Consider the following 24136-nt stretch of genomic DNA (forward strand, 5'->3'; position numbering starts at 1 on the left):
CCACAATGCACTGTTGCAGGCAGGGTCAAACGGCCTGGATTTTGATGGTTTTTTCCAAATTCAATGCTTCTGGGGCAAAACCTGGCCGATATCCTATTCTTATGGCTTGCTTTTTGGACAAATAGACTTCAGAAACATAATTGGAAGAGGATTCCATACAGTAAGATCGGGCGCCGAAGAACGCAGGGGCTCGAGCGCAGCCTAGGAAAGTTCTTAAATTTTTGATTCTAGCCAGACCGTTCTTATTCACACGCGCGCGCGCGGCGAGTCGAGTGACGTCATGACGTTTGTCATGTACATGTACATGTAGTGCAATGTAGTACTTCTAAACTAGTGGGTGTCGTAAATGGGAATGACTGTATATGTAGCAGTTACTGTTTACACGTGTACATGACATGTACACACCTCCCATTCATGTACATGTACAATGTAGATCTACGTACAATGTAGATCTAGTGTTCTTAAATCTGATAATTCTAGCCTGGACTGTTCTTAAAATTTGCCGGTTTTCCAGCCTGGGTGTTCTTCGGCGAGGTGTTCTTCGGCGCCCGATCTTACTGTAGGGGATTGCAGAAAAAAATTCTAAAAAAACTCAAAGTTTGACCCATTTATGGCCAAAAGCTAGAAGTCCATCTTTTTCTGAATGGACTGTAGTAAAAAATGAATAAAAATTACCAGAAAATACTGTAAAAAAAAGTTCAGCATGGCATGCATACATACATTGGAAATAATAAAATAAAAATTCGCCCGCCCGCACCAATTTCACATGGGTCCTGCCCGGGAATCTCGATTTTATTTTGGTCTCGCCTAATTAGACATTGTCACAATTTGTGGTGTTAGCAGTCACTCTGGAGACATAAAGAAGTTACGGATAGACAGACTGCAGCTCGTGACTTGTGCTGCACACTGGATAGTTGCGCTCACTGAAATCTGACCAAAAGTGCAAAACAGTTTTAAACTAGCATCCAGGACCAGTTCTACTGAACCTGCACACAGTGGTACATGTGCACGTCAAGCCGCGTTCCTACCACTCCCAGGGCATCAATCTGTACATGTGCCACTACCTACAGTCAGGACGCGCTCATCTGTTCCAGCTTCTAATTATAACCGCGACTGTGAATGAGTCTAGGGGTGCTTTCTATCGGTACTTCAACGGCATGTATACAGTATAGCAAAGAAGTCTGAAGTCATGTGTTTGTTATAATTCAGATGATGGGGTCTCAGCATGCTGATGAAAGCAACAACACAGCATACGTATGCACATGTCAGTGCTTCTATTATAAAAAAATTAGGACAATATCTGCAAGAAAGTTCAACGATGAAAGAAGAGTGAGGTCAGTATGATAATACAGAATAAAGCCACAGTGCCTGGGCCAACCAGCAGATCAGGCAATGACGGACAAAAAGAATGGTTAGCAGTCAGTGGATAGTAGACTGGAAAAGCAAGCAGCTGCAGAGCAGGATGAATTTCCAGTCCACCATCGAGCTAGCTATGTACAGGGACAGCGACGACGGTAGCGAATACAAAAACAAAGGCAGGCAAACACCAATTCAGGGACGTATGTACAATGGTGCCAGGTGGCGCTGGAGACGAGGAGGCAAATGTCATGCACGCAGTACTTCTGGGTCATGTAGAGCTGCAATGAAATCCTCGACGGGCTGAAGGTCTTTCTGCTCCAGCAGCTGAAACGTGGTGGCAAAGACAAAGAAGTGTGCCGTAAGCGTGTTGAAATGGTCTCGCAAATTGACATCCACAATCTCCTGGTAGTGGCCGTGCAGAATGTGTGCCAAAACCTGGAAACGTAAAGGTGAACGAGAGGCAATGGATCAGACACAAACACTCCCTCCCTCCTTGGCTCAAAGAAGGCATGGATCTGAGGAGATGCACACCTCTTCGATTTCACATCGATCGGACATCCGCAAAAAAACTTGTACTTTGAAGTAGGTCAAACATGCTAAACTTGGCACATTGCATTTCTCTAATAAGTAATAAGAGCCCAGAAAGTAATACCATATTCTGATACGTGGAGCGAGTGTATTATGCTCGACAGCATGTATCAGTATGGAAATCATGAATTCAACATAAGTGCTGTATGCATACATGTAGTTGGAACGGAGTACGCGTATACGGGGGATTCAAACTGCTATGCCCAGTGGTCGCCAGTTACAACACCTTTGCGACTAAAGCCTGGTCCACACTAGGCCGATTTTTTTCCGGCCGATGTTCCATGGATGATGCATCCATATTCCCTCGTCCCAGGCCATGATTTGGCAATGAACTATGGGTCACAGCACGGCTGGAAAAATTCTTCCGCTTACAAGCAGGACTGGTATACTGTAAGACCAGATACTTTAACGTCAATTAAAGTTAACGATCTCCGGATTTCTGTGGGTTAGCGAGGTGACATTCTAACGAATTCTGTCTCAAAACTGGCAAATGACTGTACATGACATATCGTTTAGTACCTAACGACTTCAAATGTTAACGAACTTTTTAAATTCGTTAAATCGTTGGAATTAAATGTTCGTTAACATTACTGGTCATACAGTGCGTACCTGCTACCACCTCTTGCATGACTAAATAATAGATCCGGCGCACAATGACGCAAGTAAAACAGTTACGGAGTTGTGCAGGAAGACTATTCAGTTCACAGAACGGGCAAAGTGCAAGAAGGCGAACTTACCTGGCAGAGGTACTTGAATATTTTCTTTATTTGAGTCTGAAATGTCGATGGGAAGTCGGATCCTGGGTATGAAAGGAGGAATAAAGGGAAAAGAAGAGCCAATAGGATAACCTCCTGCTGTAATGAAGCCTAACAGGACACATATAATGTACCCAGGAACATACTGTAAATCAACTACTTTTCGCTGGCGATTTAATTACGTTGATTTCGCCGCTTGGTGACAACCGGCCAAAGTAAATCGCAGGCCAAAGTTTGTCATAGAGGCAAATGATGCATAATTCAGCCGTGGCTGCATGTGAGAGCAACAACTAACGATCGATTTCTTTTTTGAAAAATCCAATTGGCCAAAGTTTCTCACCAGCCAAAATTTGTTGATTTACAGTAGTCGCACACTACGTACGTGTTTTGCAAGAGAAGATTTCAAATCTGCAAGTGAACTGGCATTACACCCACTGATTTTCTTTTACAGTAGCGAGAGCGTACAAGAACCAATTGAAACAGATCAAGATTTGTGTCAGGTAACTGCCCAATCCTTGCATATACCACAGATCACGAAGAACTTCCAAGTCCAGGGTCGAAACGCACATTGCTTTGGGCACAGTCAGCCACACACGCATACACACACACACACTCGTATGCATGCACGTACATACACACACATTGACTGACTGCATTCATGCTTCAGACAATAATTGTTACGCCAACGCTCATTCACAGAGGTACATATTACAGTCGTGGCAAGTGAAATCCGACACTTGCCATAGGGGACAGGGCCACAAATGGATATCAATGATGTAATGAGCTGTACCTAATTATTGTACATTAGAGCCGTATGCATCCCAAATAGGTCGAAAGGTCACAGCGTAGATACACAGTTCACAGACATGGTACACATAAAGAGTATTGGTATCCAGTCCCCATTCATTTCCGCCAACACCTTTGAACTTTTCTTGTGAACCTTGACTGTGATGGGTACGAGTTCTGTCACAAGACAGATAAAAGTTGCATGTAACACGCGTATTACGTATGCAGGGCTGCACACTGCATGGTGTAGTCCCTTATGCCAAGTGTCGGATTTCACTTGCCACGACTGTACATGTACATGAATGTCCTTTTCTCAAGAGTATCAAAAAGCGGAAGTTGGTACAAGACTCAGCAGGCTCAGTTCTTACCGTCAACCTTGATCTGGTTCTCTGAAATGCCAGTGATGTTCCCTAGTACCATACAAAAAAAAACACGAAAAAAAGAACTTGGAATGTACACATTTTAAATACCTGTGTGCAAACTGGGCACAAGCACACATACCAGCCACTCTCAACAAAAATCAGAGCTGACAAGTGTCCAAATAGAGACAATAAGTACTGAAGTCAACAAATATTCGGCGCATATTTATTTATACAAAAGAGAAAGACCAAGACCATCTGAGTGCATATTTATTTTCGGCTATTTTTGGCCTGGGCAGTTTTGGCCGAAATTTTGTTTTGCAAGGTTCAATGTGGCAGTGTATACAAGCAGCAACAGCACAGGCTGAAGTTTTAATGTGGCCGAAACGTGTTTTAGCCCCTGGAGGCCGAAATTTAAAAGCGCCGAAATTTTGTAGACTTACAGTACTGGGATACCAAAGAGATGAATTCAGGAGCACGCTTGGTAAAAAGTGAACCTTTGCGTCACCAAAAGTCAAGACACACAATCGGCATGACCGAGATAGCACACCATGCCATTGCCAAAGCAACTCACCGAATTTAGTGGGAAACGTCTGCTCGTCAGTGAGCAAGTGTTCAATCAGTGACATCACTAAATCAATGTGCTTTGGGGCTGATAACTTGACCTTCTTGCCTTTCTCTTCTTGCCAAGTGTATTGCCTGACAAACAAGCAAACAAGGAGAAAAAGGAAGAAAAAATGAAAAATAATGATAATGCAAGAGGCCACTAGAATGAGCATGTACAGTTATTAAGTATTGCCCCCAGCTGCTAGAACTATGCGTGACGCGACGGGTCATGTAACTACTGCCAGAAAATACTAGTGGCAAGTACACAAGCAATGGGCAGATCAGTCTGGCACCACAATGCACAGCAGGAGTATTCATCCCTGAGCAGCTTTCAGGCTGAGCTGAATTGCACACGGCAATAGGTGTGCACCAGTTTGTGTGAAGCGGTGTCTGTGTGAAAGTCAGACAGCCAGTGTGCAGTCACGATTCAGTTGCTGTCGTTCTTCCTACTGCAGTTGTTTTCTGGACGTAGAGTAAATAGAGAGAGAGAGAGAGAGAGAGAGAGAGAGAGAGAGAGAGTGTGTGTGTGTGTGTGTGTGTGTGTGTGTGTGTGTGTGTGTGTGGTGTGTTTGTGTGCATGCACATGTGCATGTGTTGCTAAGTTTTAACATAGCGGCCAAGATTTTCGCAGCCACCAGGACCATACTCGTCATTCGAAGTTAGTTCAATTCTCTGTGACTGCAACACTGTTGGTCCGTTCACGACCTGTCATTCATCTACTAATGGACATTACTGTATTGTGCTGTGTGTGCATGCGTAGAGAGAGAGAGAGAGAGAGAGAGAGAGAGAGAGAGAGAGAGAGAGAGAGAGAGAGAGAGAGAGAGAGAGAGAGAGAGAAGTGCACACACACACATACATACACACACATACGTACACACACACACATACACACACACACACACACACACGCAGAAGTGAGCATTTGAGTGACCTACGTAGAACCAGCTGACATAGTCGGGCAAGACTGCGCACAGAATTCTGATAACACTCCATAACACTGGTTAATGTGATTGAAGAAGCCGATAGCTACAAACACAGTTCATACAGAAAACACGCACACATGATTACATCAGTAAACCAAAAGTAAATTAAAAATGGATACAAAGCTTTAAATGGTAACATGCGGCCTGCTGAGGTAACTGCAAGTTATGAAGGATGTGCAAATATTCTTTATGCAGTGGTCAAATATCTACACGTGCACATGCACACACAAACCAGAAACGTTCAAGACAGGTTCAACTAAAGGAAATGACCTAGAGTGCAAGAACAGAAGAACAGTCTTTATGAGTTAACCATTATTTTAACTCAGATCCAAGGTATGTGCACACCATACCAGTGCTAATATCGCTGGAGATTTTTTGCACCACTACTCACTGTTAGTAGCAAGCCATTCGTTCAAATCCACAAGCCTCGGCAGCGCGGATAGTTCTTTCACCCTGTCTACAGGCATAAACTGACTAGAAGTATGGTCGAGGTAGATGTGTTTAGCATCCTCACTTGGATTTCCCTTCTTTGGGTTGCTGCTGAACAGAAACAGGTAATTCAAACGCAGAAATCTTGAGAAAGTTCATTTCTTGTCAAGTGCAACGATCAGCACAGCGTACGTTGTTAGAAGAGAGCTTAGACCCCCGGGAAAGCGGAAAGATGGACGCGACATATCTTCTCGCTTCTCAACAAGAGAAGACGATCAGCAAGTCCTCACGCCTAAAACCCCCCCAGAAAATTCTTTCTCAAGAATGGCAATTATTTTTGAAAAGCAGCACAAAAGTTGTGTCCACCTAATCCTTATGCCACGGTCAAGTGCATCACGGCATGCAGGTATCAGTCCAATCGACATTATCTGACAGCTAGTGGATTCGCACGTATGACCGTGAGGCTATCACGCATGTCACCAGTGGTCACAAGCCACTTTGGTCACTGTTGTCACTTTTCTCCTCAAGGCCCAAAGTGTCAAACTCAAAACTAAGAAAGGAAATCAAATGGTCACGAAACGGAGAAACAGAATTTCTTACCGGCGCATCAGCCAAGACATCTTCAGGAGTTACTTCCTCAACATGAAGGCAAAGGAAATTGGCCAAGGATGGAATCCCTGACTGACTGGCTTCAATAAAAGCGTCTGCAATAGTTTGAACTTCAAGAAACGACGAGCTTTCGCAACTGGACTGACTGCAAAGTACACAGTTGTGTAGAGTCTACAGGACAATCATATAAAACAGATAAAAGAGATCATACGAAAATGTGGGAGCAAGAGCTGCTTTTCGCTACGAGCTCTTCCAGGACAACAAATAGCGTGCATCTCTCGAGCAAGAGCCGGTATCGATTGTGACGATCGATCCGGGCCGAGCGACCGAAGGCGAAGGTGTCCGAAGCTTGAAACTCTGCATGCTTTGGGTGTATAATTACACGTACATTGTTTTCGTGTGTAGGCATGCATGCAGCATGGCTCTTTGATCAGGCATGCTAGGCGCTAGGCAGGCCATCAGTGGCCCATCACCAGATGACTCGCGTCATGTCATTGTCAGGCCAGGGAGGGGATATGCCTCACATCAAGACTGACTAAGATCTACATCGTCATGCACATGCATGACTGTGCTTGTACCTGTACATAGTCACTGAGTCTGTAGATCCGGGACACCGCGTAGATCTACCGTAGATCTACCCGGGTATGGGTATGAAAAGACGAGGTTCTTGAAGGGCGTCGTTTGCCATGAAGGCCAGGGAGTTGTTCACAACTCCCTGGTGCGGACGTAGACACCGAGCCTAGTAGAGTGGTGTAGAGAGATGCCACAGATGCCAGTGGGAATTGATCCTTTATGTGGAATTATACAATACATGTGAGCAAGAGCATTGGGGGTTATGTACTCTTGATGTGAGCAATTCCTTTACTTGGCACTGGCTGGCCTGATCTCGCCTGGATCATGCACTCCGACGTCTAGCCTAGACTTAGTGCAGTAGCAGTGTTCAGCCAGCGGCCTGGAAAACAGCGAATGTGGTACCAGTGTACAAGAAGGCCTCTCGCTCCCTGCCAGCAAACTATCGCCCGGTATCCCTCTTGTCCATCTGCTCCAAGGTCATGGAAGGAATCATTAATCACCAGCCACCACCTCCTCTCTGCACGCCAATTTGGCTTCAGACGCGGCCTAGGAACAGCCGACCTCCTAACTGCCTTGAATCATGAGTCACTCACCACTGGAAGTGGAGGATGCTCGATGGTTCTTGCGGTAGACATCGCAGGCGCCTTCGACAAGGTTTCACACATCGGAGTCACCTACAAGTACAAGCTGCAGACACTCGGCATCCGTGGCAGAGCCCTGACCTGGCTGACAGATTATTTGTCCCTCAGGAAGCTACAAGCTGTTGTGAATGGCCAGAGTTCGTCTCCCTACCCTATAGAGTCGGCAGTACCCCAGGGGAGCTGGGGCCAACTCTGTTCCTTATCTATGTTATTGTAAACGATGCGGAGCAGTGCCTAGCTCCTGGATGTTCACTGGCCGGCATGGCCACCTTCGTCGATGATACAACGGTCTACGCCTGTATTGGATCACCGGAACTGTTCCCAAACAGTAAGAAAAGTTTACAAGCCACCCTGGATGCGCTCCATGACTGGGGCAAGAAGTGGCGGATCAGGTTTGAGCCCACAAAGTCACAGCTCATGACGATAGCCCATCAGCGGCACAGGTGGCCTATCATGGACCTCACGTTTGGAGATCACACTGTGTCTGAGCTATTGGAGGCAAAACTCCTCGGCATCACATTTGACTCGGGCCTCTCCTTCAAGACCCACCTCCACAACACAGCACTCAAGGCGAATTCTCGCTTGGGCTTCCTGCGCAAAGCTGCTCGCGTACTCGATGGTGCTGGGAAACGAACCGTCTACAGAGGTTTTGTGAGGCCAGTCCTAGAGTATGCACCATTGGTATGGATGGGAGCAGCTTCAAGCCATCTGCGCCTGGCTTCTCGATCGAGTGCAGAGACGCGCCCTCCACATTCTTGGCCCTGATGCCCGCTCCTCCAGAGTTTGGCAGCAAGGAGATTGGTCGCCGCCCTCAGCTATTATAGCCTAGGCTATATGTACAAGTATAAACTGATGTGTCTGGCCGGGCCATCGCTAGCCCTTTCCCAAAGCCAAAGGTGCTCTTTTAAGTGTTAATTCACACATGGAGGGAGGCAGACAGGCAGTGAGCAAAGGAATTAGACCCAAACTTGAGTATGGGTCTAATTCCTTTGCTCACTGCCTGTCTGTCTCCCTCCATGACCGTGTTGTCCGACTTAGCAATAGAGCGCTGCGTATTGTATTTTGCATGCCCCGCCTATCTGATGTGTCCCTTGTTATTGCCCGCTACCATATCATTCCCTTGTCTGTCAGGTACCAATTCAAGCTGTACGTTCTAACGTACTCTGCGCTTCGTGATCTGGCTAGTGTCTTTGTTGCTAACTGTTTCTGTCTCCGCTCTAATTCTACCTGCACTAGTTCTCGCACCCGCTCTCAAGTGCCCTCTTCCCTTGCTCTTCCGACAGCCAAACGTCGCTATGGTTTATTTTCTGTCACTTTCCTTGGCTCTGACCGCTGGAATGCCCTCCCAGCCGAGGTCCGCTTAAGTTCTTCCCTGCATACCTTCCGTCATTCTGTTCTTCATTTCTTAGGGTACCCTGTCAAAAGGCCTTAGGCCTGTGGGGATTGCCCTATCAAAAATTTAATAATAATAATAATAACTTAGTCCCTCAAAATATGCTACAAAAGTGCTCTTCTTTCAGTGAAAACCAGGGAGTAGTATAATATATGGTATTGTACTACTCCCTAGTGAAAACAGGCAAAAAGTGTTCTTTTTTCAGTGAAGCATAGCCGGCAGCCACGATATATCGATACATGTTCAGATATGAACCCAAGCTGAGAAATGAATACGCACTCTTCCATTTATGGGTCCACGAAAGGCAAAAAAAGAAAAGAAAGAAAAAGTAAATTATCGTGTCCGTTCCCGAAGGGAACTCACGACGGCCGCTAACACCCGGTAAACCCTAAGGCAAAACAGGAAGTAAAGTTCAAAAACCCCACTTTTTTACAGCATTGTGTACACCGGGTACAAGCTTCACCAACCTGTTGCCCCCCGAAAAAAGCGGCGTGCCAAGGCCCATCGAGCACTCGGAAACTGTGATCGCACGCATGAGCAAACAGATTTTAGCACTTTTCAGCTAAAGAAGCTCAAAAAGGGCGATATTCACCGAAAAAACGCAATAAAGGGCGAAAGAAATGGGCTTTTCCAAAAAGGGCCAAAAAGGGCGAGCACCTTTGGGAAAAGGCTAGCCACCGCAACTAACGTCGCTGGTCCCCCCCCCCCCCCCCCCCCACAGCTTCCTCCACCAACATGTCCTCGAACTCGATCCGACCACTCGGTGCGCCACGAGTGTCCGCTGCAGAACGTCCTCCCGGCTTCCTCTCCTGATTACGTGCGACGCTGCTTCCCCTACAGCATCATTGATGAGTGGAACTTGCCCCCAACTGTGCTGCAGTCTCCGCCACGCCTGACGTCCCTCCAGTCGTTCAAGGGCAAGGTGCATCAGCACCTACGACGAAGCCGCTGGTAATGGGCTACAGACTCGCTGCAACTCCCCATATATCTACAATCAGCTCCCTCCCCTCACTTATCTATTTACATGTGTTTCGTAATCCCGTCCATGGTGCGCTGGATAGCGCTAACGCCAAGACCCTAGGTCGGCGTTGCTAGTCCCGCTTCACCGACACAGGCTCCCTGAGAGCCCCTACTACTTTGTCTGTCTTTCTCCTTTGTTGTATCGATCATTATTTTCTTTCGTCTTCTTCTTCTCCTCTCTTTGTTATGGTCTATCAGTAGGAGGTGCATTCTGTAAAAGAAAAAAGAAAAAAGTCCTAAACAACAACGCAAACTGAATGTAGTTTCACCACACCTCACCGGTTCTTGGTATTCTACTCTCGACCACATGACATCAATGACAAGCACCTACTACATAAATAAGTCCTAACTGTCCCAGTTACAGGAGCCAGCTATCCTCCTCTCCACATTGTATGCAGTACATGTACTGACTATGGGAAACCGATTGTTTCGCAATACATTGCGCCATACATGGACATGCCATTGTACAAGACATTAGTACTTCAAGTACTAGTACATTGTAGTACATTGTAGTGCAATGGTGATGTAGATTATGTACATGTCATTCGACATAATTACGTAGCCTAGAACTGCATGCAGGGCAGTGTGGTTTCTCCATTCCCACAGCCATGCAGTAAACGTTGGGGCTGCCAGTTGCCTGACTTCCTTGCTGTGCTATCACTTATCAGACCTTCTGTCCCTGAGGCTGAGTGGGGTCTGTAGGCACATGCAGCAATCTCGACTCTCGAATCCAGAACGATGTTTCAACGGTCACAGTGAACCATGCGATGAAGATCATGATGATGATGTCGACAGAGAAAGTCGAGTGTGACCTTCCAATAATGCGGCAGAGTATGGTCCGGAAGGACAACACGGGCGCGGGAAGCTGGGGTGGGACGGATTGCTCTCTAAATGCAGCGGGCCGACGAGACTGACTAGGTGTCGACTTGATATTCGTCCTTGAGCCGGGAAGCGATCACATACCTTGACCTTGTAGCTAGCTAGAGTAATATAAGCTACCGGACGCTTATTTACTCTTGCCTGTACTGTAGATGCATGGAAACAAGATGTGCGTTAGAAGAGACCGCAGTGCGAGGGCCAAACCTGCCTCCTCAGTCGCCTCAGAAAAACCAACTCCATAGCCAAGTCAAATTTTATGCGTGTCGCCATAGTCTTTTCAGCCACACAGCTGCCCACACACGTTCCCAGTCCATAGATTCACTTGCTCTGCCTAAAGCACGCACTCGTTATGGCTTATTCGCTTTGAGCTTTCTGGCTTCTGACCGCTGGAATTCTCTTCCAGCTGACATTCGCTCTTGCTCCTCGCTTTCACTATTCCGCAAATCTATACGTGACCACATAGGGTACCCTGTAAAAAGGCCTTAGGCCTGTGGGGATTGCCCTATTCAAAATTTAAATAATAATAATAATAATAATAACAGATGACGGTGAGGACACTCCAGGCGAAAGAGAGTCGACAGGCAGTGGAGAGGAGCAATCAGAGGTAGCTGACGATGCTATGTTGCCAAAGACGCCTGCCAAGCGATGCCGAGATAAGAAACCTCTTTGAATAAATCACGCGCTAGCGCTCTTCTACAAGAAAATGCATCCGAAAAATATTTTCGGCAAAGTGAGCTTTTTCCGAACAAACACTCCGAATCTTCGTGTGCATTTTCGACCTCGCTCCCGCGTGCCGAATCTTTTTGCCGAATTTCGGAATGCAAAACCTCACTACTGATCATGATGATCCACCATCACTCAGTTTCGCCATGTCCCGTGCGGAGCAGTCAGAATCACGTCACCCGTCCGCGCTTGTTTCATCCATGACCATGCATGATGGCTGTTGCCATCAAAACAGACCCGGAACGTCGACTATAAGTGTAACTCGTATTGACTTTCCTCTTCTAGACGTCCGTCGATCTACTGATACTGGTTACTTCTGAAGCCAGTTCACCAGATTCTCATCCAGCCACGCAGTCGTTTCTGACTACGGTCTACAGATTGATATCGCCACTGGATACTACCGGACCCAACGCACAGGCTACACCAGGGCATGTATTACAGAACACTACAAAATAACGTTAGTGTATAGTTGAGGCATAGAGATCTTCAAAGCAGGCCTGCAATGCACGCCCGTGACTGCGGTCACTTTTCGCTTGACTTCACTGTTCTTGGGCAAGCAAATACATGTCAAGCACATGAGAAAGATTTCTAATGAAAAAGATTTGGAGCCGTGATGCTTGGTGCCTCGAACGCCCCGCACTCCGGACACCAGAAAAGCCATGTGCCCTGCCCTGGCTGAGTCACACTGAGTAAGAGTGAGCTATGTACCATACAGTATGTGGCCCATGGAGTATGAAGCAAACGGAAATTTGGAGATATCACATGTTTTGGCCTAGAGCTAATTGATTTGTTCGTTTCGCCCTCGGTTCCGTGTCGAGAGGGCACAGGGGCTGCGAGAGAGAGAGAGAGAGAGAGAGACTCGAGAGCAAACTGAGACGGAGAGAGGAACCATTGCCGCTGTTTCTGTGCCACTTCCTCCCAAACTGCGGTAGTTTCCTTGGCCAGATCTTCGTGGTCTGACCTGCGTCGAGTGGCTAACAGCTCGTTGCTGGTTGCAAATAGGGATGCGTTGTGGGTAGGTCGAGGACCAGCGCTTGCGGAAAATCTACAGCGCGATAACGGGACAAGGCGGTTGGACGTTTGGCTCGACTGCAACTCCTACTGCCAGACAGGATGGTAAGTGATGGCATTCTGTCTGTGAAACTAGCCGGGCAGCATACTACTGCCTGTGCTTGCTCAGTTTCGTCTGTTTTGTTCGCACTTTCGCCTCACAACAGTCAACACACCTTTTTTTCACCCTGAAAGGCGCGGTACTCTCCGGTTCACCCAGAACTTTTTGGCCGTGACAACGTTAACGGCGTGATTTTCACGGTTGGTTGGTCGCACCCAGCGTCAGACAGAAGGAGCTAGACCAAGGACGTGCCAGATAAAAGCACGTGTGTGAGCTGTACTCGTAGTGCAGTTCGTCCGTTGCGTTTGGCCGCACCGAACATTACGACCACACTCCATACCATTGTCTGCCACGCATTCAGGACTGGTGTGAATGACTGCTGGCTGCGCACACCTCATATTCGTAATCGCGTAGCTAACGTGGTAGACTGCTCTGCGCAGGTCGAACTAAAATATCACTAGAGTCACTGAAGCTAGGGATACATTCATTTCAATGCACAATGGCGTAGGTAGCCAGGCAAGAGAATCAAGAACAACGACCGTGAGCAGTTCCGATCTTTTAGACTCGATGATGTTCGTCCTTGTGAAGCGGTGGGGAGACTAGAAGTATACCAGCAGAAAGCAGCAGGAAGGATAAGAACGAAGCGACGTAGGAACTAACGTTACTTCCGAAGGACCAGTCAAACTAGTCTAAGCCCACCTGGTTCCGACGTTCATTTACTTATAATATTAGTAGGTACCTGTCGAGGTTACCAACCTAATGCTTGCAAGGCGACACTAGGCCAAAGCTGCTGCTAGAAGCGGACGCCAAGTGACCGACGTTTGAGTGGGCAGCTAGCTTTCGCTGTGGTCTGGTGGTTAGCGCGTGCGAAGTAAAGGCCGGTGTAACCAGGTAAACTCAGACAGTGTTCCAAGGCAATAATGGCCAGTGGAACGAAAAGATTGGTCATGCATAATACTACGAGTATTTCGGAAAGCTGGATTTAAAAACTAATGATCTTTATCCAGTGTACAATATGCAGTATGCATGTCCGAAAACAATTTACCGGATGTGTACATAATTTGCATTGAAGAACGTACGTGTATGATGTAGAGCTCATGCGCATCTTTATTGGGAAGCCTGCGCTAGGACAGAGCAGGATCACGATAGGCAATACCCTTACTTGCACTCTCATCGTGTACCGTGATGGACGGCGACCTACCCTGGTGTGGACGCCATGCGATTGTGCATACTCTCAAAGTAGCTTTCTCTGCCCAGCGATTAGAAGGCCGTGCACTGCCCCGTTTCGTTTTTGGACGCACTGCATTGGATTTCTTCAAGGCAGAATCCGATGGTAGCATTTAGCGGCGTGTCCAGGGCTATCATGCATATGGTACTACAGTAAAACCTGGTGTAAGCGCGACCTCTGTGTTTAGCGACCACCACCTGCTCTTAACGACCGTTTTCCATGCACCGACAGTTCTACACAGACACTGTGGGACCTGGTTCTAAAGACCACCTGGCTTTAACGACCACTTTTGCTTGCACCGTGGGGTGGTTGCTTAAACCAGGTTTTACTATAGTTATGCTCGGTGAACATGACAATTACGCTGCATGTAACAGTTAAGTAGAATGCATGTGAGTAGTGTGATCACCTTGGAGCCTATGCTGATTAGCCCCAGGTGATAGTGATGATAATCCTGGTGGTGCATGCTGTCATATGCACCTGTTTTCTGTGCTCACAGGACGTTTACGAAGAGCCGCAGTCGGGTGCGATCGACGAAGACCTCTACGAGAATCCTATCGAGGAGCAGCAGAGGCAGACCCCTGCCATGAAGCCGGTCGCTGCGCGGCCACAGCCCGCGGGCAAGGCATCGGCGCCTAGAAAGCCAGCACGTCCAGTGACTACAGTCATTGGTGACCTGCCCGGACAGAATGGAAGCGCTGACGGGCAACCGCCCAGTCAGTGGCAAGTTCCACTGAGAAGCACGGGGAAGATAGAAGAAGCACGAAACCAGCACCGCTTGTCTCTGAGGCATGCGCCTCCTCAGCACCAGTATCCGACGCAGAGCGCATCCAACGCCCCCGAACCAAGCGAGCATAATCAGCAACGCCTGCCCGATCCCGCGAACCGAAAGTCCGGACCGCCAGCGGGCGTCGTTGCCGGTGGGTTCCGTCTTCCTGCGGCTAGCTTCATCACAGCAAACAAGCCACAGCTTCGGAAGAGAGACTCTGAGGTGGTACCGCCCAGTGAGAAAACACCTGCAGCCAAGCCATCAACGCCTCCAGCTGTTTCTTCTAAACCTGCACCGAAGAGCAAACCACCGCTTGCCAGCAAGCCAGGATCTCAGACCAAACTAGCACCGGCTCAAAACAAGCCGCAGCCCAAGGGCCCCAAGCCGCCGTCTTCACCGGCCCTTATCTCCAAGGCAAGCCAGTTGACAGTGACGGTGTCAACACCACCACTTGGCTCACCGCGAACACCATCCTCGCCGACACCGACGGGTGAAAGCACGATGGCGCGACGATTCCGCCGGCTTCCGCTCAAGTCTGTGGATCCTGCTCAGCCTCCTCCAGTACCCATAGCAAGCAAGCCAAGTCTGCCACCCGAGGGACAGAAGCTGGGACAAAGTAGCACACCAGAACCTGCCAAAACTCCAGTGCTGGCCCCTAATCCACTGGCACTGGCTCCATCGCCGGCCCTCAAAACAGGGAATTCCCCACTGCCCCCGCGGCCAGGTGAGGCTAGTCCCTCCAGCCACGCCGTGCCAGCCCGACCAGCCAAATCAGAATCACCAACTCCAATTCGTCCACCGAAGGACGTTAATAAGCCCAAGCGAGTGCCGTCCATGAGCAGACCAGGAACACTGCGGCCAGAGCGACAGCATAGTCCACCCAGATCAGTACCTCCGCCTCCACAACCAGGTGACGAGTCGGACTCGTTTGATGAAGTGGCCGATGATGAGGAAGACTCCGGTCTGTACGAAGCAACCATGGATGAGAGTCATGCACCGGAAATTGTTGAAATGGGACCCGACGATGAGCTAGAGGGTGACTTGGATAATGTGTTGGACAGCATGGGAGGTAACTCATCAACACCTGCAAGCGCTGCACCATCAGCTGCTACATCAACCAGCACACTGCTAGTGGGAGTTGCATCGCCACCGCCACCACCACTGGTGCCCGAAGATGCAGAGGAGGAAGGCATCGATGAAGACTTCTACGATGACGTGGACGAAGTCGCATCACAAGTCCGTGCAAACCAGGCGAGAGAGGCAGAGGCTGCCGCCGCTGCTGCTGCTGCTGCTAATACCGTGCATGGCAGTGGTGGTGTTGTCCCGGATGATATGTAAGTATCTTTCTCAAGTTTCTGACAATAAAGAACAATAAAAAAACGTCGATGGTGAATTCGTTGGTTAGCCACTCTCACTGTTTCGATAATGATCAATACTAGATTTAAATCAACCATGGACCGAGTTGTGACGTCAAACGTTGCTAGCTTGACTCAGCACTAGCATTGGGCAGTTGTAAGGATGGAAGGCATTGTATCAAGGATTCGAAGAGAACTTTGCAAAGGACAGGTTAACTTCGTGCATCAGGAAAGCGATATAAAACAGCCTTTCCAAAGAGCACAGCCAGACCGGGAATGTGGTGCTCTACACTTGACTGGATGCAATATTGTTTGTCATTTTAGGTCATTGTGATCAAATGACATCACCAAACACTATCGGATTGTATAGTTCAACACTCGGGAAACGCGGGGTTGAGAAAGGCTGGCTTTTAGTTTAGCCTCTGGCATCATGTAGGCACATGTAGCAGCAGTGCTCACTGCTTGGTCAGCCACTGGGAGTTGGAATTTGTTGTCATAACTCCACTTGCACGTACCGGTGCATACATCGGAGGCCGGACTATGGTGTGTGTTTTTGTTTTTTTTTGCTTCTGCCTGTCTCTCTGGTCACAGGGTGTATGAGATTGAGGATGGCCATGGGACACTACCACCCCCATCAGACGAGCTGTACGATGATGTGCCATGCGGTGTAAGTTCCACTGGTGTGTGTGCTCACTACTAGAACATAAAATTGCAAGTGTTTTAAAATAATTTGCCACCTAAGAATGTGCCAATAGGACTGGGCCAGGTGTACTAAGGTGAGTTGATGTTCAGCGGATGGATCCTACTGGTCGGTCATGCTCAATTGAATCTCATCTCATGCCGTCATGACGGCTTGCACCAGTGCATGGTACACTCAGCAGACGGTGTTCGTACGTCTAAAGCCGCATCAGGCCTAACGCTAGTTAACACACACGTCGCCGGGTTCATTCATGATTGTGTAGCGCTGTAGTAGTGATGTGTGCTATGCGACTTCAGTGCAATTACATCACAGATTACATATACAATGTGTTTGCATATTCACTATACATTGTAATCTGAATAAAGTTATATAAACCCGGCCACATGTGTGAGCTAACGCCAGGCGTGATTGTGAAGTTGGCTAGTTTTCGCCTGGGCTCGTGTGGACAGCATGGTGTTTAAGGGGTGTCCATGCCTACTACGCAGTGTATTCTATATGAGTGTGGTGAGCCCTTGACTCCATGGCACAGTCCAGACCACTTGGTCACCCTATCGTACGCACGCATGGGAGGATGTGCTTCAAACATGTGTCTACCCGAACACATGTACAATCCAAGTGTGACCAGATTCATACGTTTGCTTTTAGAGACTGAGACGTACCACGTTTAAAAAAGCCCTGCGTTCTTTATCCAAATGGCACCTGTTTGCATTATACACATTACTTTAATATTGTTATGACTGAAGGGATGAATCAAGACGGTTGCCACACAACAGCTCTGTTATCCATGATCAATTAGTTGAACTTTCTTGCATGGCGTTTGCAGGGAGGTGCCGGTGAAGACGTTGTGGAAGAGATTGAGGAAGAGGAAGAGTACAATGAAGTGGCTGACATTGACCGGTGAGTGCTGGGGGTATACCATACAGTAACCAGTGTATCCTGTGGATCTGCTCACGGCGCCCTCAGCAGGTTGACAAGGTTCGGAAATTCAGACAGGTTTGTTTCGTCTTCAAAGCTAAGCTTTAAATTGCATACCTAGATTTACCGGTTTGACGTTGAAGGTGTTTGTGTATGTTTAAAAGTGTGTCGGACTGAGAGGATGTGAAGAAATGGCCGCATTGCACCGGTGCCTTTCTCTGCATATAACGGAGTTTCCGGTCGTTCCTATGAATTTTCAGTCTGTTGAGCGGATTGACCGTACACTCCCAAAAACATGTGCCTCATATGTGGACAAAGTTATCTGTCCGTGTGTAAATCTCATTGTGTTTCTCGCATGCGGTTAGAGCACTTTGACTTTGATGCTTGGAGCTGGTTAAAATTCACTGGACATGGTGGGTTAGCTTTGCTGATGAGACCTAACAAGGTCGAAACTGCTACCACTGTAGCTGTCCGGGCACGCTGACACAAAAAATAATACAACCAAAATACTATTTTTGACTTTGCTTTTGTAATGTGCAGATCTGGTTCGTTCTCGGATGTTGTCGGAGACAGTGATGAGTGGTCCAATGATGAAACTTTGGATCATGACCCAGCACCTTTGCGAGCAGGCGCACCCAACGCTGGCACTGCGGGACAGAATGGAGTCGGCCAGGATGGCGGACCAAAGCGGAAACTCTCGAAGCGATCGAAGAAACAGATGAAAGAAGCGGAAAAGCAGAAGGTAATCGATGAGAAGAAAGCCAAGGAGGACGCCAAGAAACGAGAGAAGGAAGAGCGAGAGGCAGCCAAGCAACGTGAGAAAGAAGCCAAGGAGCACAAGAGGAAAGAGGCCGAGCGAATGAAGCTAGTCGAAAAGCAGCGCAAGCACCACAAAGTAAGTCAACACTACATGCACTTACCAATATCCGAATATCAATATCCGAATATCAATATCCGAATATCAATATCCGAATATCAATATCCGAATATCCTGAAACTTTGCAATTACTTTTTAAAGTAAGTTAGGGCATGTACCACCCACATGACTCCTGTCATGACCCCTGTCATGACCCCTGTCATGACCCCCACATGACCCCTGTCATGACCCCTGTCATGACCCCTGTCATGACCCCCACATGACCCCTGTCATGACCCCCACATGACCCCTGTCATGACCCCCACATGACCCCTGTCATGACCCCCACATGACTCCTGTCATGACCCCCACATGACTCCTGTCATGACCCCCACATGACCCCTGTCATGACCCCCACATGACTCCTGTCATGACCCCCACATGACCCCTGTCATGACCCCCACATGACTCCTGTCATGACCCCCACATGACTCCTGTCATGACCCCTGTCATGACCCCTGTCATGACCCCCACATGACCCCTGTCATGACCCCTGTCATGACCCCTGTCATGACCCCCACATGACCCCTGTCATGACCCCCACATGACCCCTGTCATGACCCCCACATGACCCCTGTCATGACCCCCACATGACTCCTGTCATGACCCCCACATGACTCCTGTCATGACCCCCACATGACCCCTGTCATGACCCCCACATGACTCCTGTCATGACCCCCACATGACCCCTGTCATGACCCCCACATGACTCCTGTCATGACCCCCACATGACCCCTGTCATGACCCCCACATGACCCCTGTGCAACATTGGGGGGGGGGGGGGGGGGGGGTTGTTCTCTTCTTTGGTACAATTATGTTTTTCGTCAGATCTATCATCTATTGCGATTGAGCCTCCAGATCCGAAAAGTGATTTGTGTAGTAGTGTGTAGTGTTGAAAAGTGTATTCGAAACGGTTCACTGTATTGTATGGAGACTTTTGAGAGATGTGCAAACAGTTTTGTCAAACCGCCATAATTCTGTGATGGATGAAGATTTGTGAATGAGGTTTATTTGAACAGTGATCTGCTGGAATACAGCCATGTCATGGTATATGGATAGGTAAAAAAATGTTCACATAATGGCGGAAGCCACCTTTTGAACCTGGACTCAAATAATGACACATAGTTGTCCGGATCTCGTATTTAGGTAACGGCCCAAGACCAACCACGGTTTGTCACCACAGCCAAGAACGCCGTGAAGAAAGCACCAAGCCACTACCTGACATTCAATGCAGGTGAACGCTTCAACGTACTCTTCTCCGAACCAGACAAGAATCACAAGCTACCAAACAACGTGTTCCTGGTGGAAAGGCAACTGGATGAACAAGGTACGTTTGCAATACACGGCGGTAGTGCTGGTGGTGATGCTGGTGATTTGCATCGCCCGCCCTCTTGATTTTGTCTCCTCTTCATATGCATTTGTTTCCGTGCTTTCAAGTGAAGGATTCATGCTAGAGGAATCTTCCACAATAGTATCTACTATCACGTTACCGGAGAGAGTGTGCCAGATCATCAGCACTGCTAAACGGACCACAAATGCAAACTAGCCTGTTACTCAATGACAATGCTGCTGTTACTCAATGCTGCTGTTACTTAATGCTGCTGTGCTAATGAATTCACAAAGACTGTAACAGTGCGGTCCTCCTGCTGCTGGTCAAAGGTGGTTGTTATGCCGGTGACTCGTTTAGTTTTTAGCGGGGGAACTAGTAATGCCGGAGCAATGGAGGAATATTGGGCAGGTCCGTGACTAATATTAAAACAGATGACCGGTTAAATCTGACTCATTAGCGACCAATCCATCAACACCATCGTTAGGCCGTATGCATAAGTACATCGAGGCACCATAGCGCAAGAGACTCAATAGAGCGCCATTTACTATGATTCTGTCCTGCTCAGCTGCTAACATGTAATCTAATATTATACATGCGAGTCCAAGAGAAAGCAGCCAAGATTACACCGGTCAGCTCGGCACATAGCCACCGGCTGGAGACACGACTCTGTGAAATAACAGCAGCTAACCCACCTGAACTGGTTTGTTGTTTGCGTACTTGTCGGCGCAGCACAGAGAAAAGAGGCCGAACCTGATAGCATGATTTTTTTCCAAAGCCAGATTTAAGCACCAGGCCAGAACCTACCTAGCCAGACTGACAAGTCAGTGAGCTCTGTGTAACTCGTGCTTTTTATGTATTCTTCCTCCCTGGTCCAGTTGGATATGTCATGGTCATGAATCTTGTGACGGTGAGGACATAGTTGACTTGTGTGTTGAGTTGGAAATTCTTATAACCTGATTTTGAGCATATTCAAAACAACCAACAGGAATAGAACTGTTCGCCTGACTTATTCTACAGCTTCAACCAAAACACACCATTTCACCAACAGCTGTGTAGGCATACCCTGTATAATGATGATCTGTCTTCTATCTCGGGAGAATGAAGTTGAAGACACCACTGCAGCTGTACTTATGGTTGATAAATATGGCGGTATCAATCGAGAACATGTCGTGTATTGTTGCGGCATGCTCATGTAGTACACGAGAGCTGGCATTGACCTGTCCATGCATGCGGGCTGACACGATCTGGCCTTTAAGAAGTACCGGCTGTAGAAGCGGCCCAATGCCGGTAGGCGGTGATACTGAGCATGCAGGTGTACACGCACTATCAATACTATAGTGAATGTGTTGTTGAATGCAGGTTGTGTGTGTGTGTGTGTGTGTGTGTGTGTGTGTGTGTGTGTGTGTGTGTGTGTGTGTGTGTGCACGTGTGTGTGCACGTGTGTATGTGTGTGTGTGTGTGTGTGTGTGTGTGTGTGTGTGTGTGTGTGTGTGTGTGTGTGTGTGTGTGTGTGTGTGTGTGTGCCTTTGTGTGTCATCACGGTGATCTCCTTTTTCTCCGTTTTTGTTGCGTTCACTTCAACATCTTCCGCTGATAGGAGCAAGGGTGAGTCCGTCAAGTTTGTTGATATACATATGTATTCATTCCTATCTCTAAATAAACAGATTTGTGAATTACGAAGGCATGTTCTTTTTGCCTTGTGAACATTTTATCTGAACTGGAGGATAAGTAGCAGCTTACCTCGGGCCATTGTTCAATAACTCGGACTGCCAAACTCCCCCGCCGCATGTACTCTCTGGCGACTTGAATCTTGCTCACCACACCAGCTCACACAACTCCAAGTGGAGGTATTATGTACACAAAGTGACCTGTTTGAAATCAATCCCGTAATTCTGACCCGGCCTCGGGTGCGGGAAAAATGGACACATGCGTTGTTGTGCTGACCAGTCTATGTTCTTGGCTTTTGTCATTGCTGCTGCTGTTGCTGTTGCTGCAGAGGTGATGACATGATTGAAGCTGAATGCATGTATGAGGATGTTGGTCAGGGCAGTGCAATAGCTAATGCTGCCCTCACCGGCCACATACAGCCTAACAGATTATCCAGTATCAGCGGCATGCCACCACCGTCTGTTCGAGCGCCGCCGGTCCCTGGAGCAGTTCAGGTGCCCGAGCCAGGTAGGTCTTAAGTAGGAAAACCCATGTAGTCACTGTACTGCCGTGCTTGCCTCTTTGCTTGTAATCAGTGCACCTGCACAATCGGGGACAGGTTAAGTGTCTACATGATCACATTGATCTCTGGCTAGTACAGTACTGGGGATACTGGGGATCATGTGACTGGGGATACTGTGACTGGGGATACTGGGGATCATGTGACTGGGGATACTGTGACTGGGGATCATGTGACTGGGGATACTGCGGATACTGGGGATACTGTGACTGGGGATACTGTGACTGGGGTTACTGTGACTGGGGTTACTGGGGATACTGTGGATCATGTGACTGGGGATACTGGGGATCATGTGACTGGGGATACTGTGACTGGGGTTACTGGGGATACTGGGGAGACTGTGAGTACTACTGGTAGTATCGACTGTTAGCTGGCATCTGCAGGCACACTTGTCCTCACCCGTAGCTACAAGTCTTCTCAAGAGTACATGAACCGGTTCATGTACTCTTGGCCGTCCTGTTAGTGGCATGCAACAGACTGGGCAGACTGGGCAGACTGGATACGTATGTGTATTGGCCTGATTGAAGTGATGTTGGTTACCCTGGGAATTAGCGGATTGTGTCAAGGGGGGGGGGGGGGGGGGGCAGTGGCCAGCGCAGGTTCCATTAGAAAAGGAGACATGGAATTTGCTTTTCTTTACTAGGTTTTGGGACCCATAAAGAGATTCCACGGGAAGCGTGCATGAATACAGAACTGATGGGTCGCGATTAGAGTGGATTAAAAGAGGATTCAAAACAAAGGTGAAAGAAGTGTAGAACAAGAAAAGTCTACACATCAAATTGCACAAAGTAAGTAGAAACAATGGACTGAAAGTTGAAACAGCATTTCTATTTTAGAGGGAGAGCATAGGAAAGAGAGCAAACGGTCTGACCCATATAAAATGCAATGTCTCCGTGTGCCTGCAGAGGAAGAATGCCTCTATGAAGATCTTCCCAATTAGCATCACTGCAACGTACGGCGCAATCATCAAGTTTACGGCCTTGCACCGATCAAGTATCAGGTATCTATCCAAAGTTACCAGTTAGCAGATGTGCTTGGAGGCAGACATTTCGGAATCAGCTTTCGTAACTGGACACTGCAGCCAGCGGCAGTACTCCAGTCCAGGGCTGCACTACTTGTGGCATAGACTGTACTAGTGTTAATCCACCACACGGTGTGTACTGAACGTGTGCCATGATGTGCTGACTTGACAGTTTATATGATCAGCAACATGCCCATTATTGTACCAGCTGATCACACGACCATGTACAGTGGTTAGTTAAAAGACTGTGTTATATAACAGAGATCTAGTGGTGGCAGCCGTAGGATGCCATCATTACAGATACTGTGGCAGAAACGTGTTGTACCATACCACCATTACAAATAGGTGCACCAGGCATGTCCTTTTTGGCTTTTTGCATGGAGCTCCACCGGCAGATAGCTGCACTGCGTAGCTCAGTTCGGCATTTATATTACATCATATCTATGTTGGCATCATGGTCCTTGTCTCAGCCTGGTGCTGCTCAGAGTCGTTTTGACGAGTACCTGTTAATGGACACCTGTTAATCTCCGGCAACTGTCCTGCTCGGAGATAACATGCATGAGCTGGTCTCTACATGCTAGAGGCAGACTCTCATCATTGCCAAACCATTATATTTTTTGATTCTTTACAGCAGTGGCAGCCTTTTGCTTGCGTATTCCTTTAAAAATATGTTTTCCTCAAGTGCTGAAGTTCAGCTAAAACTTTCCAAATTCTTAAAAAAGAAAGGTTGATTCGTCAGCTGTTGACTCCAAGAACACTCAGTACTACATTTGGCGTACGCTTGGATGGCTGTACACTTGAAATCTGCCCTATTCCGAGTGATGTGTGTATAGTATCATCAACTTGTTGTGTCGAGGCGGCCGC

At 47.9% G+C, this 24136-nt stretch overlaps 2 protein-coding genes and 1 long non-coding RNA gene across 6 annotated transcripts; 2 read left to right on the top strand and 1 right to left on the bottom strand.

The window, feature by feature from the left end:
• Positions 1-1182: 1182 nt before the first annotated feature.
• On the bottom strand, positions 1183-6819 carry LOC135829968 (MOB kinase activator 2-like). Of its 4 annotated transcripts, none has more exons than XM_065342382.1 (7): positions 6466-6819; positions 5828-5973; positions 5389-5479; positions 4422-4546; positions 3857-3898; positions 2685-2746; positions 1183-1794 (listed from the first exon to the last, which is right to left on the bottom strand). In XM_065342382.1, exons 1-7 carry the CDS (start codon positions 6483-6485, stop codon positions 1606-1608), a joined length of 675 nt encoding a protein of 224 aa, XP_065198454.1. In that variant the 5' UTR covers positions 6486-6819; the 3' UTR covers positions 1183-1605. The 4 variants fall into 4 exon arrangements, with proteins under 4 accessions (XP_065198454.1, XP_065198447.1, XP_065198432.1 ...); XM_065342375.1 differs by having other exon boundaries at positions 5828-5976; XM_065342360.1 differs by lacking the exon at positions 6466-6819 and adding an exon at positions 6058-6231 and having other exon boundaries at positions 5828-5976.
• A 5621-nt stretch (positions 6820-12440) lies between these two features.
• LOC135804995 (uncharacterized) lies at positions 12441-20943 on the top strand. The gene is made up of 7 exons (XM_065318982.1): positions 12441-12819; positions 14539-16142; positions 16755-16830; positions 17687-17760; positions 18319-18673; positions 19841-20021; positions 20900-20943. The coding sequence occupies exons 1-7, from the start codon at positions 12817-12819 to the stop codon at positions 20941-20943; spliced, it is 2337 nt and encodes a 778-aa protein (XP_065175054.1). The 5' UTR covers positions 12441-12816.
• A 552-nt stretch (positions 20944-21495) lies between these two features.
• LOC135830043 (uncharacterized) lies at positions 21496-24039 on the top strand. The gene is made up of 3 exons (XR_010555985.1): positions 21496-21629; positions 22021-22199; positions 23157-24039. It is a non-coding gene; the product is annotated as an uncharacterized LOC135830043 (long non-coding RNA).
• Positions 24040-24136: the final 97 nt, after the last annotated feature.

The sequence above is a fragment of the Sycon ciliatum genome, chromosome 1 (assembly GCF_964019385.1).
Source record: "Sycon ciliatum chromosome 1, ocSycCili1.1, whole genome shotgun sequence".
In the NCBI taxonomy this organism is placed as follows: Eukaryota; Metazoa; Porifera; class Calcarea; order Leucosolenida; family Sycettidae; genus Sycon; species Sycon ciliatum.

Coding starts and splice junctions, on each gene's coding strand:
- LOC135829968 (XM_065342360.1), bottom strand. CDS start 6,110: ATGTCGCGTCCATCTTTCCGCTTTCCCGGGGGTCTAAGCTCTCTTCTA. Junction 5,977..6,057: donor CTAAGCTCTCTTCTAACAAC/GTACGCTGTGCT, acceptor GTTTCTGTTCAG/CAGCAACCCAAAGAAGGGAA. Junction 1,795..2,684: donor TATTCAAGTACCTCTGCCAG/GTAAGTTCGCCT, acceptor TTACGTTTCCAG/GTTTTGGCACACATTCTGCA.
- LOC135804995 (XM_065318982.1), top strand. Junction 16,143..16,754: donor GGTGTTGTCCCGGATGATAT/GTAAGTATCTTT, acceptor CTCTGGTCACAG/GGTGTATGAGATTGAGGATG. Junction 18,674..19,840: donor AGCAGCGCAAGCACCACAAA/GTAAGTCAACAC, acceptor TCTCGTATTTAG/GTAACGGCCCAAGACCAACC.